Here is a 25,994-nt window from a genome sequence, read left to right on the forward strand (position 1 = left end):
TCCTAAGGGCATGTTTCCCTTAAAATTTTAGAGCTCTCCTTAGACTACAGTATTGTCATGATGGGAAAAGGTCCTAAATTAGATCTGTTGATCTTTGGAGCTTGCTCCTGCAATAGCAGCTTTTTGTGAGCCCCTAGACTTAAAAAGGCATTTCTATGCTACTTATATCCCTGTGAGTGGTCTCTATTGTAGGAATGCCAGTATTATGCTTTCTCTTATAGGGCAAACACTCTAATTACTTTCATTAGCCTTCAACTTTAGAATCAATGCTAATTATTGTGTCAGACATGTAAGAGAATCATTTGCTCCTTTAATGTTAATACAGTGGACTCTGTCAGGTTATTTCCATTTTTAGCAACACATTCTGGGAGTCTAGCTTAAACTTTTCTGTTTAGGATGTGATTAACAGTGATGATTGTCTCCATTTCGTCTACCAATATTTCCATCTAGATTGCAATGACAACAACCCATGTGAAGGATTAAGTCGCCATGCCACGTTTGAAAACTTTGGCATGGCCTTTCTAACATTATTCAGAGTGTCAACTGGGGACAATTGGAATGGCATAATGAAGGTACAAAAAGCTAGTTTCGAATATGGCGACTGTATTGCACTGACTGTATTAAGAGTGTTCATAGATGATGCAATTGTATTCTCCTTGGTTACAGTCACTAAAGTGTTGTTGTGTGCAGGATACTTTGAGGGACTGCACTCCAGAGGATAAGCACTGCCTCAGCTACCTCCCACTGGTCTCCCCCATTTACTTTGTCACCTTTGTGCTGATGGCTCAGTTTGTGCTGGTTAATGTGGTGGTGGCTGTACTGATGAAACACTTGGAGGAGAGCAATAAGGAAGCTAAAGAAGATGCAGAAATGGATGCTGAGATTGAGATGGAGATGGAAATGGCTCGGCGTCTCAGCAATGTCTCAGCAGGGAGCTCTTCAGGGCCAGAAGGCAGGGCAACTTATGTAGGACCACACCCAGATTCGCCTGGACAGGTAAATAGCCCCCAGTTTGTCTGAATGACTCAAAAGTTATATTTCTTTAAGAATTTATGTTTGTCATAGCTATGGCGAAGTGGGCTGTGCACATGCTCAGGACATTTAAGTTGGCTCAGGACTTCGAGTCCGGCCTGGGTAATGTCCCTCTCTCATTCTACTTTCTAGTTCAAACTCTATCTTCCTGTAAATGAAAGCAAAAAGTACATAAATAAATAAATAATGTTGAGACTATTCAATCATTTATTTGTGATAAAAGTAAAATAAGCTGGCCATAGTGAACCAACCATTTTCCCACTTGTCTCTCTTTTTAGTTTAGCAATTATTGTGCATCCATAACGTTATAAGAAGCAGCCTGAGTGAGCTGCAGGGAACAGAATTGCATGTGTTTTTTATTGGGTGCTCAGTTGTCACAATACAGAGAAAATATGCTGAGGGAATGTGGACAGCGAGAAGTGTGCCTCTGTGGGGAGGCCAGGAACATCTGTTATCCCCGTTGGGCTGCTCTGACAAGGAGTCTATTTGCTTTGTCAGCTGCAGTGAGCCAATGAATGAACCTGGCTGGATCCAGGTATTTATGGGTTTGTGAGGTGTTTATGAGGGCTGACAAAAGATGCAATACATTCTCTTTCACAGGATGAGAGGATGCAAAGAACCCGGGAGAATCTGCTCACTCCGCGGAAAATGTCAGTGTCAAGGATGCACTCTTTGCCCAATGACAGTTACATGTTTCGTCCTGTGAGGCCGGCCAGTGCTCCATATCCACTTGAAGAGGTGGAACCCAGTCAAGGGTACCTTGAATTAGGTACTAAAGATTTATTTTCTCAATTGGAGTTCATATCTTCGTGTATTCTGCCATATAAAGCCAAAATGCAGTAACTACTCCAGCATTGACACTGAGAAAAATTACTTTTTCTTAAAAGGTTTTTTGATTGTCCAGACAAATGTGGATTATACTGTATAGTAGTTTCATTCTGTTTACTCTGAATCTGAGCATAGTTGAGGAAAATTCATCTGTCAGGACAGATCAAAGTCTAAGAGACCCGATTTCAGTTATAACACATTATAACTTTGGCTTTGCAGGGCAGTACTCTAATTACTTTATCTTTGACCTCAAAAGAAACAGTAACTTATGGACTTATAGTGTAAACACTCTATTAACCTTTCCTGTAGGCTCCATCACATCGGTTCACTCCCAGCCATGTGAGGGCCATTCCCTGCTCCAGGTCCCTAGTGTTCCTCCCCATTTCCAGTTCAACAACAACCTCCCCAGAATTCCCCCTCCCAAGCCCTCTCCAACCCACAGTATAGGCAGGGCTCTGCACAGACAGGTATACTCTCACTCATCATCTCTTTTTTAAGCAATTTGCTTTCAAATGTAGGTGCTTTAATGACTTGTAGGCCACACATTATACAATTTTTATTCTTTCAGGAGGCAATAAAAAATGACTCCGTCGATGTGCAAAGTTTCGACTCCAAAGACAATCTTGACAGAAAGGCAAGGATAAGCTTGAAGCTGCCTGTTCCGTGGATCTCTGGCCCTATGAGCCCCCAGGGGTCACCCTTGCTGCCCCCATGTGGACCCAGCGTCCGCACCTTCCAGCACCCCCACAGTCAGCACAATATCCCCTCTCGACCTCCAAGTCAGGCCAGCAGCAGCAGCAGCACCAGCCCCAGTGGCTCTATGTTCAACTCAACTGATCCGACGGATGAGGAGGTTTGCCACATCAATAGTACAGCGAGGCTGTGGGCAGAGGTCCATCCAGAAGCACGGAGTCACTCCCTGTCTCCTTACGCCACCTCAGGAACGCTACTTCCAATCCCAGTGAAGAATTGCAGCAGTGCTGCCAACTTAGGCGATTTCAAAGATAAAGACCCAAAGAAGTGCTTCAGTGTGGACACTGAGGGTTTTCTGGAAAAACCCTATGGTACCGATGACCACCGCAGACACTCGATTGAGATTTGCCCTTCAGTAGATGATGAGCTATTTGGTCAAGAACTCGGTGAAAAGAGGCATCCTCCAATGCGTGGGAAGTCGTTGCACATTCCCAGGAAGAAAAAGATGAGCCCTCCCTGCATCTCCATAGAGCGCCCGTTTGAAACGGAGGCTCGTGCCTCTCTTGCATCCATGAAAAAGCTGTCAGAGAGCAGCATGTTACTGCGGAGGAGGACACCATCCTATGACCTAGCCCTGCAGCGGGACTCTCTGGATTTGCCAGAGAACCAGCTGTCCACCCAGCCGCTTATCAAAGTAGAGCGGCATCCCTCTCACTGTGCCGAGTATCTATCCCTGCCGCACCCCACTCCCATAAGCGGTCTGGCAGGCATTCTGTGCGAGACCACACAGCCGCCCTCCTTCGATAGCAGATTTGAAGAATCCGCAGACTTCAGCTCAGTAAACAGGACAGCCCAATAAGAGACATCAAAGAAGAAATGTGGGTGGCTTTATCCAAATTTTACAGTCTACACTCGAGGGTGTGGCAACTAGTTGAACAGGGGACATCAACCTCTTTCTGTAGCCAAAGTTTTTTTCTTTATTTCTTTTTTAAATGTAATATCATCATGAAAGCCAGTCAGTAATGGCAACCGATCCTAGTGGGGACAGCTTTTGATTCGATTGTGATCGGGCAAGGTGTTGAACATGGGATATGCAATTTCAGGTTTCCAAATGGAACTCTGGTTCTTATTTTAGTCCCAGTGCTCAATCACATTGATTTGAGTTCAGGATGTGTGGTGTTATGTATCATCTGTATGATATTTGTCAGTCCTTCCTCTCTTTGTCATGAGCGTTGCTAATGTTTTCTGTACAGACAGAGTATACAGCTTAAAAAGACTAATAAGAACTGTACATGTTATGTACTTTATTGACTCATAATGTGTAAATAGAGAACATATTGTATTAGTGAAGAAACAAGCTCTATTCATATGCACATATTTTTTATATAGATCTATACTGTTTTTGCACATATCAATTTGAATTTCAAGTTGAATTGTCCTCTATTGTCTTCTTGTGAATGTACTTTTTTTTTTTTCTTTTTATCAAATAGCTGTGGGATCAATTATAGTCTGTTTAGGCCTACTGATATTGAGATGATTTTTATTTTTCTATTGGGAGGCGGGGTGTGTCATATATAGATCCAATGAGAACCAAAATACAAATCATCTGTAGCCTGAGTGCAATACATTATAAATGTTTCTGTAAGTTTACCCAGTTAGTTAATCACTTTTTTAACACAAACATAGCCAGTAACGTGCATCTCACATACAGAACCCTTTACCATACTCAGGTTCATCTCAAAATGTATATTAAGATTTCCACTACACTCTACATTATAACCTAATTTAACAGCAACATTTTAACATATTTTAACATTTTGTGGCCCTTGGCTGTGGCACAAGCTGCATGTGAAGGACAGAGTAATTCAAATGTAAATGTGACCTTGTTCTGTTTCTCCTGATGTTTAAACTTTATAACTGTCAAAGGAGAAGACTAAGGGAGTTCATATCAGCACATGCCTGATCTATTTTTTGATCTATTCAGCTTTGAAATGGCTCCTCTAGGTTTGTGCCCTCAGAAAAGGGTTATAAAAGAAACACAAAGGAACATTTTGTTTTTTGAATTTTTAAGACGATGTGATTTATGTAGTTAAACTAAGCCACTGTTTTTGCAAAGCACAGGTTAAATTATACCTGTGAATCCTACCCTTATTTATAATAATATATCTCACACAACTGCATATCCAATGTCATCAATGTATTACAACATTTTCAGATTTAAAATAGTTGATGCAGCTTTTGTGCTGTGGTAATTTACTATTTTACTCAATTTCTGAATTTCCTCAAAAGACGGAGAGGGAAACTCCATTGCATGTTCTTGAGAGATCTTAGAAAAACAATCATCTGGATGTTTTTTTGAAGTTTTTAATATTTCAATTTTCAGATATTTTCCATTTGTAGACTTATTATCTCATTGCACTGGGATGTAATCACAAGGTATTCCTCTTTGTAGAACTGAGAAAAACCACTTATTGTTGTCTAATGCAATATTTTATGGTAGTCTACGTTGAGATGAGTGCAGGTGATTTAGGTGAAAGCAAAAATCATGGATGATAAGTATTTACTCTGACAACATAATCTGATATCAATTTATTATTGGACTTGAGGATAATGTGTGGAGTGTTTCATATACTAAGGGACCAGAGCCACACTTAGCAAAAGGATTGTTGTTTTTCTTTTTGTTGTTTTTTTTTTTTTTTTTTTTTTTGCCGTTGAATTAATGATATTGGCTGTATGGACAGAGTAGTATCTAAATGCCTAAAGTGTTTTTAAACACTTTGAGCATGCAGACATTATTAGCTGTTTGTTAAATATGAGCTTTTACTATCTAGCAGCCTAATGTCCTTAACCCTTCAATAAATAATCAAAGCATTTTCCTCAAGCTTTCAAATCTCAAAGATTTTCCTCAAGTCATTTCCCTGTCTTCTTTTTTTTTTTTAATGCTACTAAAACTTATTCATTTCCATCAAACTGCCTGCAATAAGTTTGATTTCTTTTTTTTTTTTTTTTTTTCTTTTTTTTTGGTTTTGATATGACTTGGTTGATAAAGCAGAAGTGTTTAAAAAGCTATACAATTGTATTTCTACATTGTTTTATTCTGTAATACTCACAAGTGATCTGAGGGATATTCTTTGTCATATACAGATAAACATTTTTATTACAAAATTAAGACGTGTAATTTATTTCAAGTTTATATAGACAGTTCTGAGATCTGTTCTATTTTAAATATGTTAAACTGTCCAAACAAAATTGCTTTCAACTAAATGCACATTTGTATTTTGTCTAAAAAAAAGGGACAAACTCACATGTAGTCAGTCTCAGATAGTGAGAGGTTTAGGTTGGATCCAATAGTCAGTTCAGACCCTGCAACCTTGAAACAGTTAAATGTCTAGTTTAAAAGTACAAAGGCTGTAACATGAGCAGGAATATGATCAGTAACAGCAGAAGTGCAGACAAACTCCCACATTTCACCTGTATGTACAGAAGATTTTAAGTGTCAGGTATAGGTCTAGTGTTTTAATAACATGACAACCACCTAGGACATCATTCCCCAAAATCAATATAATGCAAGTGTGTCAACCTTACAGAGAAAGGGGCCTTCGGGGTTTTATTTGCATAGTATATTTTTAAAATAAGGAGACAGTTCACCCAGAATTACAATTCTATCATCATGTCCTCTAAACCTGTATGACTTACTTTCTTCTGTGGAACATTAAGGATACATTTTGAAGAATGTTCATGCTGCTCTTTTCTATACAACAAAAGTGATTAGGAATCAGGGCTGTCAAACTACAAAATGGATAGAAAGCACCATAAAAGTTTAAAAGCAGTGTGTGTCTATATATATAATATAATTTGTGCTATATTTAATTTTTGATGGTCTCATACAGTCTCTTCCATGGGCTGTCCTGTTGTTTAAATTGGTGTTGGTCGTTCAGCTGACAAAACACTGAAAAAGCAACATCTTTCCAAAAAATTCGGTACTCCAGAAAAAACTCCAGAAAACACAAGTTATGAAAATTAGCTGGCATATAAGACCTTTATACAGATATATACAGTGCAGTCTATATCCCTTACGGCCTCATTTTCATTCCCTTCAAAAATTAAATATGGCATTACTTTGACTAAGGTCTATCACCAAGTTAACACAATTTTACTGTAGTAACAAATGTAGTAACTGTGAAACTGCATTAGCATGGTACGTTTTTTAAAGTGTTCACTTGTTGTTCAGAATTTACCTGTCTGGTTATTATGCAGATACTCATAAGAATAACTAATTTTAAAGTAATGTTATTCAAAGATCTTTAAAACAGCTGTTTCGCTGGCAGATTTATTTCAGGGTTTAGGATTACAAACAGTCAAATGCAGTGGGTGTTGGCACACGCATATCGCTGTGGCTCTACTGGAGTTTCAGCGCCATCTGCTGGAAGACGCGGAATATAAACACGCAGGAATAAGCGGAACTCAGTTGACTTGACAATGTTTCACACGGAACAGACCGAGTGACTGTACTGATGGGCGGAACGTATTTTGAACTATTAAAAGGGGCTATCTATAATTAGTTTATCTAGAGGAACGAATACGTCGTAAATGTTATTAACTACTGTAAATGTAACTCCATGGTTCTTTGTTATATAGCTGTAGTCACAGAGTCACGAAATGTATCTCACATTAACGTTTGTAACTTTGACAGATTAAATTTACAGAACAGACAGACACAGCTCGATATATAGTTATAGATAAGCAGCAGTTAGCAACAAAACTCTTATCAGGCGAAAAACAGAAATGTGGGGTGAAATCGAGCCATGCTCTAAACCCAATGAGGGTCAAACCACTTTCAGGTCTGGGACAGGTGCGAGGTGCCATGACTCCCCAAAAATAAAGGTAAGGTGAGGTATCATCAAAGACTTTTGTTCAGCTCATGTAAATCCAGAAGGGTGATTCTCACAAAACCTGTCAAGAAAATGTCCTGCTCACATTTAAGCCCAAATAAATAAATAAAAAATATTAAATTATACATTTTTTTATAAAGAAATTATTGTGACATTACTTACAGGAAACTGAAAGAAATAGTTCACCCAAAAATGAAAATTCTCTCATCATTTACTTACCCTAATGCCATCCCAGATGTGTATGACTTTTTCTTCTGCAGAACACAAAAAAAGATTTTTAGAAGAATATTTCAGCTCTGTAAGTCCATACAATGCAAGTGAATGTGCTTTTTAGACTTTGAAGCTCTAAAAAGCACATAAAAGCAGCATAACATTAATCTGTACACTCCAGTGGTTCAATCCAAATCTTCAGAAGTGATATGATAAGTGTGGGTTAGAAACAGATCAATATTAGCCTTTCAACGATATATCGTATCACCATAAATGTTTACCAAACATTTTTTCAGAACATATAATTCAGGACACAATGCTTTAAAATTGGTGTCATTACATAGTTTGTCCAGCAGAGCATGCTCTGTCTCCATTGTTTACTGAGCTGAACTGACGGTGGCTCTGCAGACAGGGCGGAGTTCAGCTGTGTCATGGTAAATTGCTAACTAGTTTGTGAAATACATATCGGAAAGTTAATAAACAATGACCCCATCATATTCTATAACTAAATTAACATTAACCCTGTCCCTGACAACAATGTCACTCATGTTTATCTTTGCTATTGTTTGCTATGTTAGCCAGCTATAGTTTGTCAGAGCAGTCAGTAATGTAGCAGATTGAAAGGTAAACATCAGAGCATCTTTTTGCAGCCCAATAGACAACGGTGCAGTGGTGGATTGTGTCTGTTGAGTGTTGATTTCACGCTATGTTGTTACCTAGTTGGTGAGACGCAACGCTGGAAAGTAAATAAAGTCCTCTTTTACTCTCCGTGACGACGAGCTTACAGCTAACTAGCTAATCACGTAACTACTTTCATTGTGTGTCAGCTGAGTGGAAGTTAATGAGTAAACATGTATTCACCAAACTGTTTTGTTCAGGATTCACAGTTTGGTACCCCCTTCAACCGAACAATTCCAGTCGTTGCATTTATAAAATGTAATATTTAAAAATCTGGTTTTCCACCATTGAAAGTTTCCCCTGAACTTGTATAGCAGAATATGGTGTAACACTGCTGCCGCTGTTTTTCTTTACTCACCAGTATTAATATAGTCAGCATTTGACTGATACTAAACAGTAATACTGATGTTTATTTAGCTGTTTGTTTTATTTTTATTTATTCTTTATTTAAATGGTCAGCATTTGACTGATACTAAACAGTACTACTGATGTTTATTTAGCTATTTGTTTTATTTTTATTTATTCTTATTTTAAGGTCAGCATTTGACTGATACTAAACAGTAATACTGATGTTTATATAGCTATTTATTTTATTTTTATTTATTCTTATTTTAAGGTCAGCATTTGACTGATACTAAACAGTAATACTGATGTTTATTTAGCTATTTGTTTTATTTTTATTTATTCTTATTTTAAGGTCAGCATTTGACTGATACTAAACAGTAATACTGATGTTTATTTAGCTATTTATTTTATTTTTATTTATTATTTAAATGGTCAGCATTTGACTGATACTAAACAGTAATACTGATGTTTATTTAGCTATTTATTTTATTTTTATTTATTCTTTATTTTAATAGTCAGCAATTGACTGATACTAAACAGTATTGATGTTTATTTAGCTATTTATTTTATTTTTATTTATTCTTATTTTAAGGTCAGCATTTGACTGATACTAAACAGTAATACTGATGTTTATTTAGCTATTTGTTTTATTTTTATTTATTCTTATTTTAAGGTCAGCATTTGACTGATACTAAACAGTAATACTGATGTTTATTTAGCTATTTATTTTATTTTTATTTATTCTTATTTTAAGGTCAGCATTTGACTGATACTAAACAGTAATACTGATGTTTATTTAGCTATTTGTTTTATTTTTATTTATTCTTATTTTAAGGTCAGCATTTGACTGATACTAAACAGTAATACTGATGTTTATTTAGCTATTTATTTTATTTTTATTTATTCTTTATTTTAATGGTCAGCATTTGACTGATACTAAAGAGTACTGATGTTTATTTAGCTATTTATTTTATTTTTATTTATTCTTTATTTTAATGGTCAGTATTTGACTGATACTAAACAGTACTGATGTTTATTTAGCTATTTATTTTATTTGAATTTATTCTTTATTTTAATGGTCAGCATTTGACTGATACTAAACAGTAATACTGATGTTTATTTAGCTATTTATTTTATTTTAATGTATTCTTTATTTTAATGGTCAGCATTTGACTGATACTAAACAGTACTACTGATGTTTATTTAGCTATTTATTTTATTTTTATTTATTCTTTATTTTAATGGTCAGCATTTGACTGATACTAAACAGTACTGATGTTTATTTAGCTATTTATTTTATTTTTATTTATTCTTTGTTTTAATGGTCAGCATTTGACTGATACTAAACAGTACTGATGTTTATTTAGCTATTTATTTTATTTTAATGTATTCTTTATTTTAATGGTCAGCATTTGACTGATACTAAACAGTAATACTGATGTTTATTTAGCTATTTATTTTATTTGAATTTATTCTTTATTTTAATGGTCAGCATTTGACTGATACTAAACAGTAATACTGATGTTTATTTAGCTATTTATTTTATTTTAATGTATTCTTTATTTTAATGGTCAGCAATTTACTGATACTAAACAGTACTGATGTTTATTTAACTATTTATTGTATTTGTATTTATTCTTTATATAAATGGTCAGCAATTGACTGATACTAAACAGTACTGATGTTTATTTAGCTATTTATTGTATTTTTATTTATTCTTTATTTAAATGGTCAGCAACTGACTGATACTGAAAACATACATTTCTGATTTTTATTTAGTTATTTATTGTATTTGTATTTATTCTTTATTTTCTCAGTGTTCATTTCTAGAATTTGTTGACAGTGTATAATAATAATGTCAAATATTCTTTGATAAAAATATTTGTTTAAGAAAGCAGCCATCTGAGTACCTTTGCATAGTCATATCGGTGCAAAATCGTGCACAATCCACATAGAAAAATATCCACATAGTTTCTGTGAATTTTCCCCCTCTAAAACTGGTATTGGTCTCATAAATCCCATATTGGTTGGGCTCTAATCAGTATTCAAAGGATTATTCAGGGATCAATACAAGTTAAGATCAATCATAAGCATTTGTGTCATAATGTTGATTACCACAAACATTCATTTTGACTCATTCCAAAAAAGCAAAAATCGAGGTTACAGTGAGGCACTTACAATGGAAGTGAACGGGGATTTTTTTTTTACATTAAAATACTCACTGTTTCAAAAGTATAGCCACAAGACATAAACAATATGTGTGTAAACATGATTTTAGTGTGAGTACATTTTACAACTTCATTACCACAATGATGTAATTAAAGCTGCAACTAATAATTATTTTGATAGTCGATAAATCTTTGATTATTTCTTCGATTAATCTGATAAACAAAAAAAAAAAAAAGTATTTCCTGTATTTTATTCAAATATGATTTCTTAAAAAACAGAAATGATAAAGGGCTTAAGGATTTGTTTCGATTTAAATTACTGGATTCATGATTCTGTATTCTCACAAAACTTTTAACAAAGCCTGAATCATGAAAAGTTCAGTTTGAATTCATTATTATTATTACTTTCAATACATATGCAAAACAGTTCCTTTCATTACTTGTAAAATGTTGTAGAACAAAAATTACTGTTCATTAACCCTTTCATGCTCAGACACAGAAACTATTTTAAACATAATTTTTTTTTTTTTTTTTTGGTCAAGAACATGTTACAAACCATCACAACAAAACCAGTGTGGGGTCAGATTTTTTTAGGGTTTGGGTCAAAGGTAATTTTTTTTAGGTGATTTCAGCAAGTAACCACTGCACAATAAAGGGCTAGAGATGACATCAGAGAAGAGATGTATGTTTCTCACATCTCTGCATGGGAGGAACAGTAGTCTCGATACAACTGTGATTTTTTTTTAACACCCATGAGTATGTTGATTGCCATTCAGGGATAAGAATGGTCACTGCATCTTTATTTCACTGCCATATGTTTTGCTTCAACCCTTCAAATTCAGCTCTGTGTTCACTCACCTGATCTTCAACAGTATTCTGATCTCCATCCCTACTCACAGTATCACTTCCCTGATCTCCATCCCTACTCACAGTATCACTTCCCTGATCTCCATCCCTACTCACAGTATCACTTCCCTGATCTCCATCCCTACTCACAGTATCACTTCCCTGATCTCCATCCCTACTCACAGTATCACTTACCTGATCTCCATCCCTACTCACAGTATCACTTCACTGATCTCCATCCCAATCTACTCACAGTATCACTTCACTGATCTCCATCCCAATCTACTCACAGTATCACTTACCTGATCTCCATCCCTACTCACAGTATCACTTCACTGATCTCCATCCCTACTCACAGTATCACTTCACTGATCTCCATCCCTACTCACAGTATCACTTCCCTAATCTCCATCCCAATCTACTCACAGTATCACTTCTCTAATCTCCATCCCAATCTACTCACAGTATCACTTCTCTAATCTCCATCCCAATCTACTCACAGTATCACTTCCCTAATCTCCATCCCAATCTACTCACAGTATCACTTCCCTAATCTCCATCCCAATCTACTCACAGTATCACTTCTCTAATCTCCATCCCAATCTACTCACAGTATCACTTCACTGATCTCCATCCCTACTCACAGTATCACTTCCCTGATCTCCATCCCTACTCACAGTATCACTTCCCTGATCTCCATTCCTACTCAAGTATCACTTCCCTAATCTCCATCCCGATCTACTCACAGTATCACTTCCCTGATCTCCATCCCGATCTACTCACAGTATCACTTCCCTGATCTCCATCCCGATCTACTCACAGTATCACTTCCCTGATCTCCATCCCGATCTACTCACAGTATCACTTCCCTGATCTCCATCCCGATCTACTCACAGTATCAATTCCCTGATCTCCATCCCTACTCACAGTATCACTTCCCTGATCTCCATCCCGATCTACTCACAGTATCACTTCCCTGATCTCCATCCCTTCTCACAGTATCACTGCCTCCATCTCCCTGCATTCTATCACTATTCAGCTCTTCCTCATCATCTTCTTCACTGCACTCTCTCACTACTTGAAGAACCTGATGGTATGGCTCTCTAAAAAAAAAAAAAAAAAGAAAGCAGAACCATTTTTAATGTGATTTTGTGTTTTCTGTATTTGCACGGTGGTTACTGTAAATAACCACAATGTTTTGTCCATGTGACAATCTATTTTGCATAAATGCATAGTTGTTACTGTGCAAAACCACCACATTTGACCTAATAATATTAATTTATTGGATAATTTTATAATAATTTTTTACAAATTCTCATTCTCTTCAATAAAACTTACAGGGTTTGTGTAAAAAAAAAAAAAAAAATGCCCACATTGAAGCGGTAAGCAGAATTTGAGGAACACCCTCATCAACCATGAGGACCCAACTTTGCAGAGAAACTACAGCTATTACATCACTTCCTGTGTACTACTTTCTTTTTCTTACGCTAAACAACATCAAATATTTTCACAAAATAGAAATATTCCTACTTTAAACTCTTACACAAAACTATAAATGAAAAAAAGAAGAGGTGGTTTCACACAGTAACTAACTACTGTGCCTGAAAGGGTTAAAGAGTAAAATGATCCATCAGGAGTGGGACAAAAAATCAGCCCAGCAGAGGGCAATGGTGACACCAAGCTGAAAAATTCATAATTATGTTAGATACATATGCTTGTAAACTGTCACTGGTTACATACATTGTAAGTATTTTAAATTCATATTGTATGTTTTAAAATAGTATTGTCGCTGATTACATTTTTCTAAATTATTCTTTTCAAAAATATGTGTATGTTTATCCAGTAAAATAGTGTTTGCCATAGTTTACTGGTGGAATCAGACATTACATTTGGCATGATCAGGACGATCAAATATCTGGACCCTTAGCATTATTATACATTATATTAAGCATTATATACAGTTTAATAGAGTACAGTCATCTGTAAACGCAGTGCAGATTTCACTCTCGCACTGAAAAGTCTCATCCCGGTGCTCATTGTATTTACATGTGCTCACATGATGAGAAAAACACTTTAAACCACATACTTTGACCTCTGAGACATCAGCGTGACATCAATGAAAGCTGCACAATTACGTTGAAAAACTGAAAGCGCGGTTTAATCAAAATGATTGCGCTCCCTTTCTCCATTGCAATCGGTTTGATTGATGTGCACGCTCGCTTGCTCAGTGAGGTTTATCAGAGACGTGCCTGATTTTGAATTCATAACATGTTTACATCATAAAACAGAAAATAGCAGTGAAATATAAGTCATGTGCTGGAGAGAAACAACTCTTAATTGCATGAAACAGCACAAGCCCTTTTTCAACGCATCTGATGCAGCAACCGCTCCACACATAAAACTGTATGCTTATTATGATCTTCTTTGAAGTGTTTATAAACTGCTCTCGTGCGCTGGACAACTTGGGTCGTGTTTTTCCCGCTTTAGCTGGTCGTTGTTTTTTTAAATGAGTTTCATCATGCAATACATTTTTCACTGAGTTGTAAAGTGACGTCACTGACGGAGCTTCTCCGTGCTCGCGGCATATATCCAACTAATCCATAAGGAAATTCGATGATTTCCATTATCGATCGTTGTTGCGGCACTAGTTGTAATATCAACAAACCCTAAAATGACTGTAAAAATGGCAATTTAAACAACTTTACAGCTCAAATAATACACAAGTTTTAACAGAATAATTAATTAATGTAAGCGCAGTGTAGTTCTAGCAGGAAGACTAGCAGCTGTACATCATTAGCTAGGTAACTCCTAGCCAATAACATGTAAGCCAATGCTTTATAAGTCTGCTCACAATCTATCACATTGCTGTTTCAGTGTGCTAACACGGCAACCTCCACCACCCCACCACCACAGGTTGAGTACCGTCCTGCACGGTGGTAGGCTCCTCGCCCCTGCCTCCTATCTCCGGCAGGATATGACGGTTCCGAGTACAACTTCTTGGGACCGCCAGATGGGGCTTACGCCAAAGAGAGACTTTACATTTCTGTTTTATATTCATCAAATAAATGTCATCTTAAATTTCACTCAAGTCAAAATTATAGGCTTCACATTTCACTTCAAATTTCCAAAAAAATTGGCCCCATTCACTTCCATTGTGAATGGGGCCAGTGAATGGAGCCTCACTGTAACCTCGATTTTTGCTTTTTTTTTTTTTTTTTGCAGGAAGGACGAGTCGAAATTTTTTTTTGTGGTAATCAACATTATGCCACAAATGCTGTCAATTGAGCTTAACTTGTATTGAACCCGAAGATTTACAGTAAAAAAGGACTTAAATATTGTTCCATTTCTCATCCACACCTATTATATCACTTCTGAAGAGATGGATTTAACCACTGGAGTCTTATGGATTACTTTAATGCTACCTTTATGTGATTTTCGAGCTTCAAAATTTTGGTACTCCATTCACTTGCATTGAATGAAACAAAGATTGTTAGAAGAATATCTCAACTCTGTAGGTCATGTTCAGCAGAAGAAAGTAAGTCTTGGGATGGCATGAGGGTGAGTAGATGATGAGAGAATTTTCTCTTTTGGATGAACTTTTCCTTTAAGCAGATTTGACCCACTAATTTCAGTTACAGTAACAGTCATTAAATTACTGTATTACAGTAAGAAAGATTCTGTTGTACAATTACTTTTTAATTAAAATAATCTCAAATTAAAGGCAGTACCAAGAGAATACTTCTATGATGTAAAAATACTTTACAATTGAAATAATATATTTTATTAATATAATGAAATATTTTTTTTCGCAGTGCGGTAATGATAATTGGGGGTTAAAATGTGTGAAACTGTCATTAAAATAATGCCATGTTAAAAATGTTAATGGCCCTAAAATTTGTTTTCAATTTCTATTTGATTTTGAGTCAATGAAAAATACAATATCCCGCACACTAGCTTAGCTTGCTAAGAGTATTAAAAAATGTATTTATGGTAACATTTCGGTCACACAACCTTTGTCAAAATGCCTGAAGAAGGTTGTGTGATTGAAACGTTGCCATAAATACATTTTGTAATACTCTTTGCAAGCTAAGCTAGTGTGCAGGATTTTTTCTTTTTCATTGATTTTGCTACAGCTTGTGTCCTATCTGTTACTTTTCAGGTGTGCAAGGTTAGTTGTTCGTTATTTGATTTTGAGTAAAATAGAACCAGGTCATTTTCTTGACAGCTTTCTTGAGAATCGCCCTGAAATGTTTCTAACCCTTTGCATATCCCTGTTGACACTCCTTTCGGCAGCAGAATACAGTAATGTGGGGAGAAATCGAGCCATGCATAAAACCTGTAACGTCTGCCAAATGCGATGAACCTACACCTGAAGATAGATGTCCTGCTAAGACTCATGTTAAAGAGGGTCAATCCACCTACAACTCTGGATCTGGGACAGGTGTAGGTTGCCCAGTCTCTCCGAACCTAAAGGTGAGATGAACTTGAGTTGAGCTCATGTAAAATTATTCACGATTCTTACAATGTTGCACTCCTTGTTGACTCTGCTTGTGTTTCTCAGGGTGAATTATCCAGCAGTCTAGCAGTAGCCATGATAGAGATTATAGCAGCCAGTGGGAGTCCAGTGAAAAGCCAACAGCTGGGAGAACCAGAGTTGACTGTAGAGGAGAAGATGGAGGTCCTTATGGAACAGTACATATCCAAGCCCTTAGTCTTTTTAGAGCGTTATCAGGCCCATCTGAAACCAGAGTACATAGAGGCTTTCTCTCACCTGAGTTGTGACTGCAGGGCTCAGTATTACTGCAAGGAAATTCAGAGGCGGGCATCCGGCACAGCCAACCGGACAAGGATCCGTAACAATCGTTACGCAGCTCTTCGTGCCCTTCAGAAGGGTAAGCACAGGTTGTAATAGAATCTGGAGTTTTCTCAAATCAAATGACCCTTGCAGTTAAAGGAGCCACATTCTACACTTTTGTGGCACCAAAACAGTTATAATTTAGTTTTACATGACCATTTCCCACCCTCCCTATTAGGGCTAGGTATTGATACAGATTTTCCGATTGGATTCGATTCCTATTTACAAGCTCTCAATTTGATTTCATTTTTATTCCTATTCATATGGGTATATTTTAGTTATAATGTACATTTTGCTTACATATGAAAGAAATGGTCTCTCAGCTAATGCTGTTAATCATACAGGGGGACCTTCTAACTAGGTGCATTATGAAATATTTTTTTTTATTTATTTTTTTTACCAAAAAGTTTTTCATCATTTTGGTCACATTTTAACTTTTTAAAAATGTACAAATTCCATGTATTCCATCAATAAATATAATGTATTGAAATTGCATATTTTATATTGCACATATATATTGTTACATGTTTATTGTTTACATGCTATTTGCAAGTATTTTGATTGAATTTTAGAACAAGAGCTAAAACAGTACTGTCTCTTTAAGAATACCGGCAGTTCATTGAGCGTCAGTGATTTTTGATTGAGCGCACATTAACGAGGAGTCGCACGGCTTCTTTAACGCACTTGTGCTAGATTTAAATGTTTCTATTTTTGTTGTTTTTAACAACATCTGACTGTAAAGAACAGAAAGGATATAAAAAAAACGTTCATTGACAAAAGGATTGTATGGATGTACCTTTAAGATCTCTATGTGTTAATGACCTTTTTACCAGCATAGTTCACGCTGTCATTCATCAGGGCAGGAAAAGTTGAAAACCTATAATTGATATTAGAGGTCAACTTATGGATTTTGCTGATAATGATAACTAAGGTGGTGGAAAGTCTGATTAACCAGGCGATTGTTTTTAAAACTGATTCATAGAAGGGATGAGCGAGACTAGTTGACTAGTCAACTAAACGGTTCTGAGGCTGCTAGTCGACACTGGAATTACTAGTCAGTCAATATTTTTTCCCATTAAACTGTTCAGCAATTTTACACATTTACATTTTGCTTCATATTATTACAAAGGCTGCACTTAAATTACTGTCATGTTAATGTTACACATTTTAAATATAATTAAAAAAATAGATTTTTTTTTTAGAAGAGGATATCTGTAGCAGATGTATACAATGTTTCATTTCACCTCAGGCTGTGCGTGCTTCATTCCTCTCTCACTCGTGGCATGCACAGGAAAATGTCCTCTCGCAAGACCAGCAAAGTAGCTGTGGAAATCACTTCGGTGGTGGTGTGGGAAGCGGATTTCCAAAACGTTGGCTTGCAAGGCGCTATGGAAGTTTTCACATTTGAATCTTTAAATCTGTGCGTGCTTGCAAGTTATTTTTTTCCTGCCAAGCAAGCTTTTTCAAGCATAGGATAATCACCTCAGGTGAGTCAGGTCCCGTCTTTAACCGGACCTTGACATGTTAATTTTGCATCTAAAATGCAAAATCTAAAATCTCATCTAAAATGTATGCTTGTAAATAGCCTAGAACATGACTATTTTAGGCTAGGTATGCAAATTAGTTTTACCCTGCTGATCAAGAAGGCTATTTTCAACGATGTGCTGACTGCTTAACTTAACCATTTTATTCTATGTGCACATCATGTTTAGAACAATACATTAGGGTTATAGTACATTTCTCATAGGCCCCTTTTTTTTACACAGTAACTGTTATTAGTTAACGTTCTTAACCGAACAGCTGTCATATTTGATCATAGGCTAATGCACTTTGTGAAATACACACACCTTTTCAGTGCATTTTTTCTCTCTTGTAGATTTGGCTACCTGTGAATTATTTTCAGCAATGTCCTGACTGTTTTAATATATTAAGTTACTTTTACTTGGTGATTTCTGTTTAGAACAGGCTATTATGGTTGGTTTATTGGTCCTGCACTATTCATTCAGTTGTTTTCAATAATTATGCCTGTATTCGCTAATGTTGATTTAGTGAATGTGTGTCATGTTTTATATTTAATGTAGCCTACAACAATGATAATGCAAGTCAAGCATGTCGCAGATAAAGGCCCCTTTTTCAGCAGAATTTAGCATCGGTTGCATAAATACAATATTTTTCACTGTTTTCTGAGGGTTTCTTTCTTTTTTAGACTTGTCGACTAGTCGTTTCACACATCCCTAATTCATAGAATGTTAGAACATTTTGTTAGTCGGCACAGTCGTGGAGGCCAGAGTACAAAATGAATAAATTCCCAGACGTACTTTATTTTTCAACCAAAATCCCAATAATAATCAGAAAAAATTTGATTGTGTGCATAACGTGGGACTTTTAACACTAAACAAGCCTGAAACGCACCGGGGACTGTTATTTTGAAATGATGGAGACTTGGCTCCGTTACAATACTTTTTTTAATATATATATATATTTATCAAATTATGCTTTTTATGGCCTATATATTATTATTCACTATACAGTATGTTCATTTACTGTATATGTACTCAATACTTGGTAGGGGCTCCTTTTGCTTTAATTACTGCCTCAATTCGGTGTGGCATGGAGGTGATCAGTTTGTGGCACTGCTGAGGTGGTATGGAAGCCCAGGTTTCTTTGACAGTGGCCTTCAGCTCATCTGCATTTTTTGGTCTCTTGTTTCTCATTTTCCTCTTGACAATACCCCATAGATTTTCTATGGGGTTCAGGTCTGGTGAGTTTGCTGGCCAGTCAAGCACACCAACACCATGGTCATTTAACCAACTTTTGGTGCTTTTGGCAGTGTGGGCAGGTGCCAAATCCTGCTGGAAAATGAAATCAGCATCTTTAAAAAGCTGGTCAGCAGAAGGAAGCATGAAGTGCTCCAAAATTTCTTGGTAAATGGGTGCAGTGACTTTGGTTTTCAAAAAACACAATGGACCAACACCAGCAGATGACATTGCACCCCAAATCATCACAGACTGTGGAAACTTAACACTGGACTTCAAGCAACTTGGGCTATGAGCTTCTCCACCCTTCCTCCAGACTCTAGGACCTTGGTTTCCAAATGAAATACAAAACTTGCTCTCATCTGAAAAGAGGACTTTGGACCACTGGGCAACAGTCCAGTTCTTCCTCTCCTTAGCCCAGGTAAGACGCCTCTAACGTTGTCTGTGGTTCAGGAATGGCTTAACAAGAGGAATACGACAACTGTAGCCAAATTCCTTGACACGTCTGTGTGTGGTGGTTCTTGATGCCTTGACCCCAGCCTCAGTCCATTCCTTGTGAAGTTCACCCAAATTCTTGAATCGATTTTGCTTGACAATCCTCATAAGGATTGGTTGGTTGTGCATCTTTTTCTTCCACACTTTTTCCTTCCACTCAACTTTCTGTTAACATGCTTGGATACAGCACTCTGTGAACAGCCAGCTTCTTTGGCAATGTGGCTTGTGGCTTACCCTCCTTGTGAAGGGTGTCAATGATTGTCTTCTGGACAACTGTCAGATCAGCAGTCTTCCCCATGATTGTGTAGCCTAGTGAACCAAACTGAGAGACCATTTTGAAGGCTCAGGAAACCTTTGCAGGTGTTTTGAGTTGATTAGCTGATTGGCATGTCACCATATTCTAATTTTTTGAGATAGTGAATTGGTGGGTTTTTGTTAAATGTGAGCCAAAATCATCACAATTAAAAGAACCAAAGACTTAAACTACTTCAGTCTGTGTGCATTGAATTTATTTAATACACGAGTTTCACAATTTGAGTTGAATTACTGAAATAAATGAACTTTTCCATGACATTCTAATTTATTGAGATGCACCTGTATATTTGGTTGAGCCACCTTTTGCTGCAATAACTGCTTTAAGTCTTTTGGGGTACATATGTACCAGCTTTGCACACAGTGACTAAGTGATTTTGGCCCATTCTTCTCGGCAGATTTGCTCCAGGTTGTTCAGGTTGATTGGGTGACGCTTGTGGACTGCAATTTTCAAATAGTGCCACAGATTCTCAATAGGATTGAGATCAGGACTTTGACTGGGCCACTGTAGGACATTTATCTTTTTGTTCTTGAGCCACTCCAATGTTGCTTTGGCCTTGTGCTTGGGATCATTGTCATGCTGAAAGGTGAATTTCCTCCCAAGCTTCAGTTTTATAGCAGACTGAAGCAGGTTCTCTTGCAGTATTTCCCTATATTTTGCTCCATCCATTCTTCCTTCAATTCTAACAAGATGCCCAGTCCCTTCTGATGAGAAGCATCCCCACAGCATGATGCTGTCACCACCATACTTCACTGTAGGGAATGGTGTGTCTTGAGGCATAGGAAGTGTTAGGTTTGCGCCACACATAGCACTTTGAGTTTTGGCCAGAAAGTTCTATCTTGGTCTCATCTGACCACAAAACCTTCTCCCACATCACAGCTGGGTCACTCCAGACGTGCTTTCAGATGGTACTTTTTGAGTAACGGCTTCTTTCTTGCCACCCTCCCATACAGGCCAGCATTATGCAGTGCTCTTGATATGGTTGACTGGTGCACCATTACTCAACTCCCAGCCACTGAACTCTGTAGCTCCTTCAAAGTGATTGTTAGCCTCTCTATGGCTTTTCTCACAAGTCTCCTTTTTGTTAGAGTGCTGAGTTTTGAGGGACGGCCTTTTCTTTGCAGTGCCTGGGTGGTGTGGTGCAGCTTCCACTTCCTGATTGTTGATCCAACTGTGCTCACTGTGATATCCAAAAATGTGGATATTATTTGGTACCCTTTCCCTAATCTATGCATTTTTATTACTTTATTTCTAACTTCTGTGGAATGCTCCACAGAGCATTTATATATATATTATATATGTGTGTGTGTGTGTGTGTGTGTGTGTGTGTGTGTGTGTGTGTGTATATATATTTCCCAACATAAAACCAATGTCACCTAACAATAATTGATTTTGAGTTCCAGTGTTTTAAAATGAAATATGAATCAGAATGAAATTTCAGTGTACCATTTTTATGAGAGAATTGGTCAGGGGTCTGAATACTTTTGCAAGACACTGTATTTGAAGTTGGAGACACAATGTATGTGCTGACAAGTAATGTTTCCATATAGTTGCTTTTTTGCATGCCCTCACATCAGTTTAAAACCCTTAATTATCAGAAGAACACGTAGGAATAAAAAAAACTATCAGTAACTATCGGCATAGATTTTTACAAATAATCGAGAGTTCCAAAAAGCAACTATTGGCACAGAATAATCAGTAAAACCAATATATACCTCTACCTCTGTTTGATATGTAAACTAGGGCATTCAAATGTGAATGTGCTCATAGTCGTGACATCAATACCATGATGAGTTATGGATGATTTTTGCAATTTAGTTTACATATATAATTTGTGTGGACTGGTGTTGAAGCTTTCCTTTGGGAATTCAAGTAAAAAAATGGCCCTTTTAACGCTATGTGAACTTGCTGAAGTAATGCTTATGTCATGAAAAGCATTTTGTGTTTAGGCCTCAATAAACTTCCAGAGAACTTTTTATTCATTCTTCGTTCAGAGGTAAAAAGAAGTTCCAAACAGCCGAGCAACAGTACACTGTTTCCGAACATTCAGACACCCGCCACACCGCTATGGAAGGCGTTTAGAGGAGCATTTAAATATGAGGATGCTACATGTAAAACCTAAACTGTGACATTTAAATGTGTTATCAATGACTTTATGCCTCATTCTATGAATAGAATTCACATGAGGTCAGTAAAAGAAGCTGATTTAACCACTCGCTGATGATTTAAAGTAATATATACACTACCGGTCAAAAGTTTAGGGTCACTTACTCATTCTTTATTATTATTATTATTATATTTCACATCTAAGGATAATAGTAAAGTTATCAAAACTATGGAAGAACAGAAATATGACAACAACAAAAAAATATCCAAAATAAATCAAAGCTATGTTAAATTTTAGCATCTTCAAAGTAGTCACCCTTTGCCTAGAATTTGCAGACATGTACTCTTGACATTTTCTCAAGCAACTTCTTGAGGTATCACCCTGGGATGCTTTTTAAACAGTATTGAAGGAGTTCCCATCTATGTTGGGCACTTATTGGCTGCTTTTCTGTATTATTCGGTCAAAGTCATCCATTTAAAAAAAAACATTTTTTTGTTTTTTTTTTAAATACAATTTTAGTTTTATAATGAAATAAATTAATATGGTGGCACAATTATATTTTTGTCTACAAAACTGATTTCAAACATTTAAGCATATGCCTTCAGATCAAAAGATTTTTAAGATCATGAGAAACATTTCAGTCAAGTGACTCCAAACGTTTGAATGGCAGTGTATATACAGTAGAAAAATTTTAATTCGTCTTGTTTACATTTTTAATTAATGGCTCTAATGTTCTATACGTGGCCATAATATGTTCTGGTTACACTCTGTTATTGTCAAAAGTGTTAATATTCAGAATAAAGCCAAAAGAATGGTGATAGAAGCATATCTTCTGCAGATGGCACATGAGTGAATGGGCACTTTAGAGTATTTGAGTAGATTTGATTCCTTTTGTAGACTAATTAAACAAAACAAAAGAATCGCATGACATGGTCTTGGAAAGTTTCTCTACATGAACGATCGTACAGATGTAGGTACATTTTCACCAGCACACCAGGTCACACATACCGATGACGTGGACCAATGGCAGTAAGAAGGTGTTTAGCAGTCGTTTAGAAGTTTTCCTAAAAGTTCGCCCATGCAAGCTGTTACGAGCCACCGAAACGAACACAAAAACATTTTCTTTTTGGCCAGATTTTGTTCTAAATGACGTCACACCTGTTCATTCTTCGATTTCGTATGAAGTATATCTGGGCCTTTACTCAGAAGAGACTTTTCTCTAACTCAGCATCTTTGTCCCCCGGCAGAGGGCCAGTACTTCAGCGAGGAACAGATGCGTGTGCGAGATCCTCTGCTGTACGAGCAGTACATAGGTCAGTACCTCAGTGAAGAGGAGATCTTTCAGCGCTCTGAGGAGGCAATGAGGAACGGCCCAGGGGGACTTGCTAACCTGCTTATCAACTCCTACCAAGAGAGACTGATCCAGAACCGTCTGGAGGAGGAGCAGGAGAGAGAGCAGTGTGCAATGGAGGAGTCTGAGGAGGAAGGCGAGAGTCCTCATAATTGCCGACTGACTAGATATGACATCATGACATGGCAATGACTCATTAATATTAATTAGGTTGTGCTGATGTTGTCAGGTAACCATACTAGATCTTCCATTCATGCAGCCTAATTAATATTGATGAGCCAAGCAAGTACGCTTGAGTGGAAATGTCAAGACGTACCATGCCAACTTAGGGGCAAAAAGTGTGAAATATTATCTGATGTTAAAACTATAGCTAGACTATTACTGGAATATATTTTAATATCAGCTAATGATGCAAGCTAAAAATGTGGGGAGGCTGGCACCCTTTGTCCTCACTGAATGAGTCATAACTGCGATTCTGTGGATGCATGCATTTCTGTGTTTTAGACTTTGATGAGCCCAGACAGGCAGAGTGGGAGCCAAATGCAGAAGAGAAAGCCATGCTGAGGGAAGAATTCCTGACTCAAATGCATCAGCGATTCCTGGATGGAAAGGATGACTTTAACTACAGGTTAAACAATAGTACTTTGCACCTAGCCTTGCTCCAATTTTAAGATCTCATTAGCACTAAAATTTAATCAAGGACCATTTCATTTTTATATTCAGTGTACTAGTGTACTGTGTCAGTCAACAGTAAGAATATCTGCTCTGCCAGTGCTCAGTACAACAGTAGTATTGACAGATTCAATATTAACTGTTCAGCGTAGCCAATATTTTATTCATTGTGGCAGCTCTAAATAATTGAATCATGTTAATATTCACATTGCAGTGAAGTGGATGAGAACCCAGATTATGTTAACCTTGATATTGTAAGCCATGATGCAGAGGAGCGTTACTTTGATGAAGATGAGGAGGAGGAAGAAGAAGAAGAGGATATGATGCAGTAGCCCTTCATGTACAGAATGATCTCCAAATAAAATACATTTGATTTAATTTACTGTAAATTCTTTAAAACTCCTTTTCAGGTTTTTCATTTTGATATTTTGCTTGTGTTAAAGGGATGACCAAAAAGAGAAATATTTTTTAAGCTGTTGTTGAGAACACATTTAATAAATTCTAATTGTAACCCAGACCCAGTTGCTGGTCTGACCGAAGCTGTTTAGTTCAAAAAAGCTGATGGTTCACTTCATTTGCCGTGCTGTACACAGGACTATCAAATTTGTCCCCTGAAGAGTATTTGGTAAGCAGTGCAAAACACATGCTGACAACGCAAGATTCCAATTTCCTATGTTGCACAAAAGTGTACAACACTTGATTTAATACATGTGTCAGTGAATAATTATTAATTTGCCAATAATGGAGTATTGTCAGGGGAGATGCCAAATTTATAGGCTGTGAGGGAAGTACGGCCTGCTCATGCCGTACTGTTGTGTACCTTGCAGGGTTGTACCCATTCAGAATTGAATTTGGACTGATTTTGAATTGAGGTACCAAAAAGGATGTAGAAATTTGAATTTAAGGAGAATTAAAATGGAATGACATTTTTTTTTTTCGATTAACAATTTTTATTGATTCACATATATGTAACTCATAAGACAAAACATATATACATAGAATCAAACTTAACCCCAACTATTACCCCTCCCAATCCCACCCTAATCTCAACAACATAACAGTGGTCCCAAATGACATAGACACACACATGCACAAAAAAATTAAATAAATAAACAGATAAACAACAATTATCACATATCCACAAATGACAAATACCTGCCCCATTTCTCCACGAACACTTTATACCTCCCTGTTCCTCTGAATGTTACTTCCTCAAAGGCCACCACCCTTCCATCTCCGGGCACCAATCCTGAAAAGAGGGTGCTCCAGCCAACCTCCAGCCCCTCAAAATTATCTGCCTGGCGATCCTGACACTGGTTAAGACCCAACTCTTTGTGTGTCTACTTTCAATGTCAATGACCACCCCATCACCCAAGATACAGAGTCTGGGGCAGAATGATACCTGAATGCCTAACACATCGCACACCAGACTCTGCACCTTTAACCAAAACGTTTGAATTTCAACACACCCCTAAAAGACATGGGTTATATCGCCTTCCGCTGATTGGCATAGCCAGCAGGTGGGTGTGTCTGTAAGACCAAGCCTATACAATTTAGAGGGGGTCCAATAGAATCGATGTAAAATCTTGAATTGCATAAGGCGCACCCTTGCATCTCTAGATGCAGTTTTTATGTTTTTTTAAAATCCTAGCCCATTCTCCCTCCTACAATTCTAAGTTTAAATCTTTCTCCCATAATCTCTTGAGAGTGGTTGAAACTCCATCTCCCAGACTCTGAATTAGCAGAGAGTAAT

The 25,994-nt window shown here is 37.0% G+C and overlaps 2 protein-coding genes across 3 annotated transcripts in view; both read left to right on the forward strand.

Annotated features, from left to right (window-relative positions):
- Positions 1-5,713, forward strand: part of cacna1ha (calcium channel, voltage-dependent, T type, alpha 1H subunit a) — a 105,896-nt gene extending 100,183 nt beyond the window's left edge. Inside the window, exons 29-33 of the mRNA XM_051715927.1 lie at positions 451-572; positions 691-996; positions 1,633-1,801; positions 2,170-2,327; positions 2,429-5,713. Of these exons, the coding sequence (XP_051571887.1) occupies positions 451-572; positions 691-996; positions 1,633-1,801; positions 2,170-2,327; positions 2,429-3,412 (1,739 nt within the window). The 3' untranslated portion in view covers positions 3,413-5,713. The remainder of the gene's footprint in view (positions 1-450; positions 573-690; positions 997-1,632; positions 1,802-2,169; positions 2,328-2,428) is intronic.
- Positions 5,714-7,028: 1,315 nt separating this feature from the next.
- LOC127451337 (coiled-coil domain-containing protein 97-like) lies at positions 7,029-24,758 on the forward strand. Of its 2 annotated transcripts, none has more exons than XM_051715931.1 (6): positions 7,029-7,437; positions 15,986-16,165; positions 16,254-16,584; positions 23,466-23,705; positions 24,074-24,197; positions 24,456-24,758. In XM_051715931.1, the coding sequence occupies exons 1-6, from the start codon at positions 7,339-7,341 to the stop codon at positions 24,571-24,573; spliced, it is 1,092 nt and encodes a 363-aa protein (XP_051571891.1). In that variant the 5' UTR covers positions 7,029-7,338; the 3' UTR covers positions 24,574-24,758. The 2 variants fall into 2 exon arrangements, with proteins under 2 accessions (XP_051571891.1, XP_051571892.1); XM_051715932.1 differs by having other exon boundaries at positions 15,989-16,165.
- The last annotated feature ends 1,236 nt before the right edge of the window (positions 24,759-25,994 follow it).

This window comes from Myxocyprinus asiaticus, chromosome 14 (genome assembly GCF_019703515.2).
Source record: "Myxocyprinus asiaticus isolate MX2 ecotype Aquarium Trade chromosome 14, UBuf_Myxa_2, whole genome shotgun sequence".
In the NCBI taxonomy this organism is placed as follows: domain Eukaryota; kingdom Metazoa; phylum Chordata; class Actinopteri; order Cypriniformes; family Catostomidae; genus Myxocyprinus; species Myxocyprinus asiaticus.

Bases quoted from the DNA above. Each gene is read 5' to 3' on its own strand.
- LOC127451337 (XM_051715931.1), top strand. From the start codon at position 7,339: ATGTGGGGTGAAATCGAGCCATGCTCTAAACCCAATGAGGGTCAAACC. The intron at 16,166-16,253 runs GTGAGATGAACT...TGTGTTTCTCAG, and splicing joins CAGTCTCTCCGAACCTAAAG to GGTGAATTATCCAGCAGTCT. The intron at 23,706-24,073 runs GCGAGAGTCCTC...TCTGTGTTTTAG, and splicing joins GGAGGAGTCTGAGGAGGAAG to ACTTTGATGAGCCCAGACAG.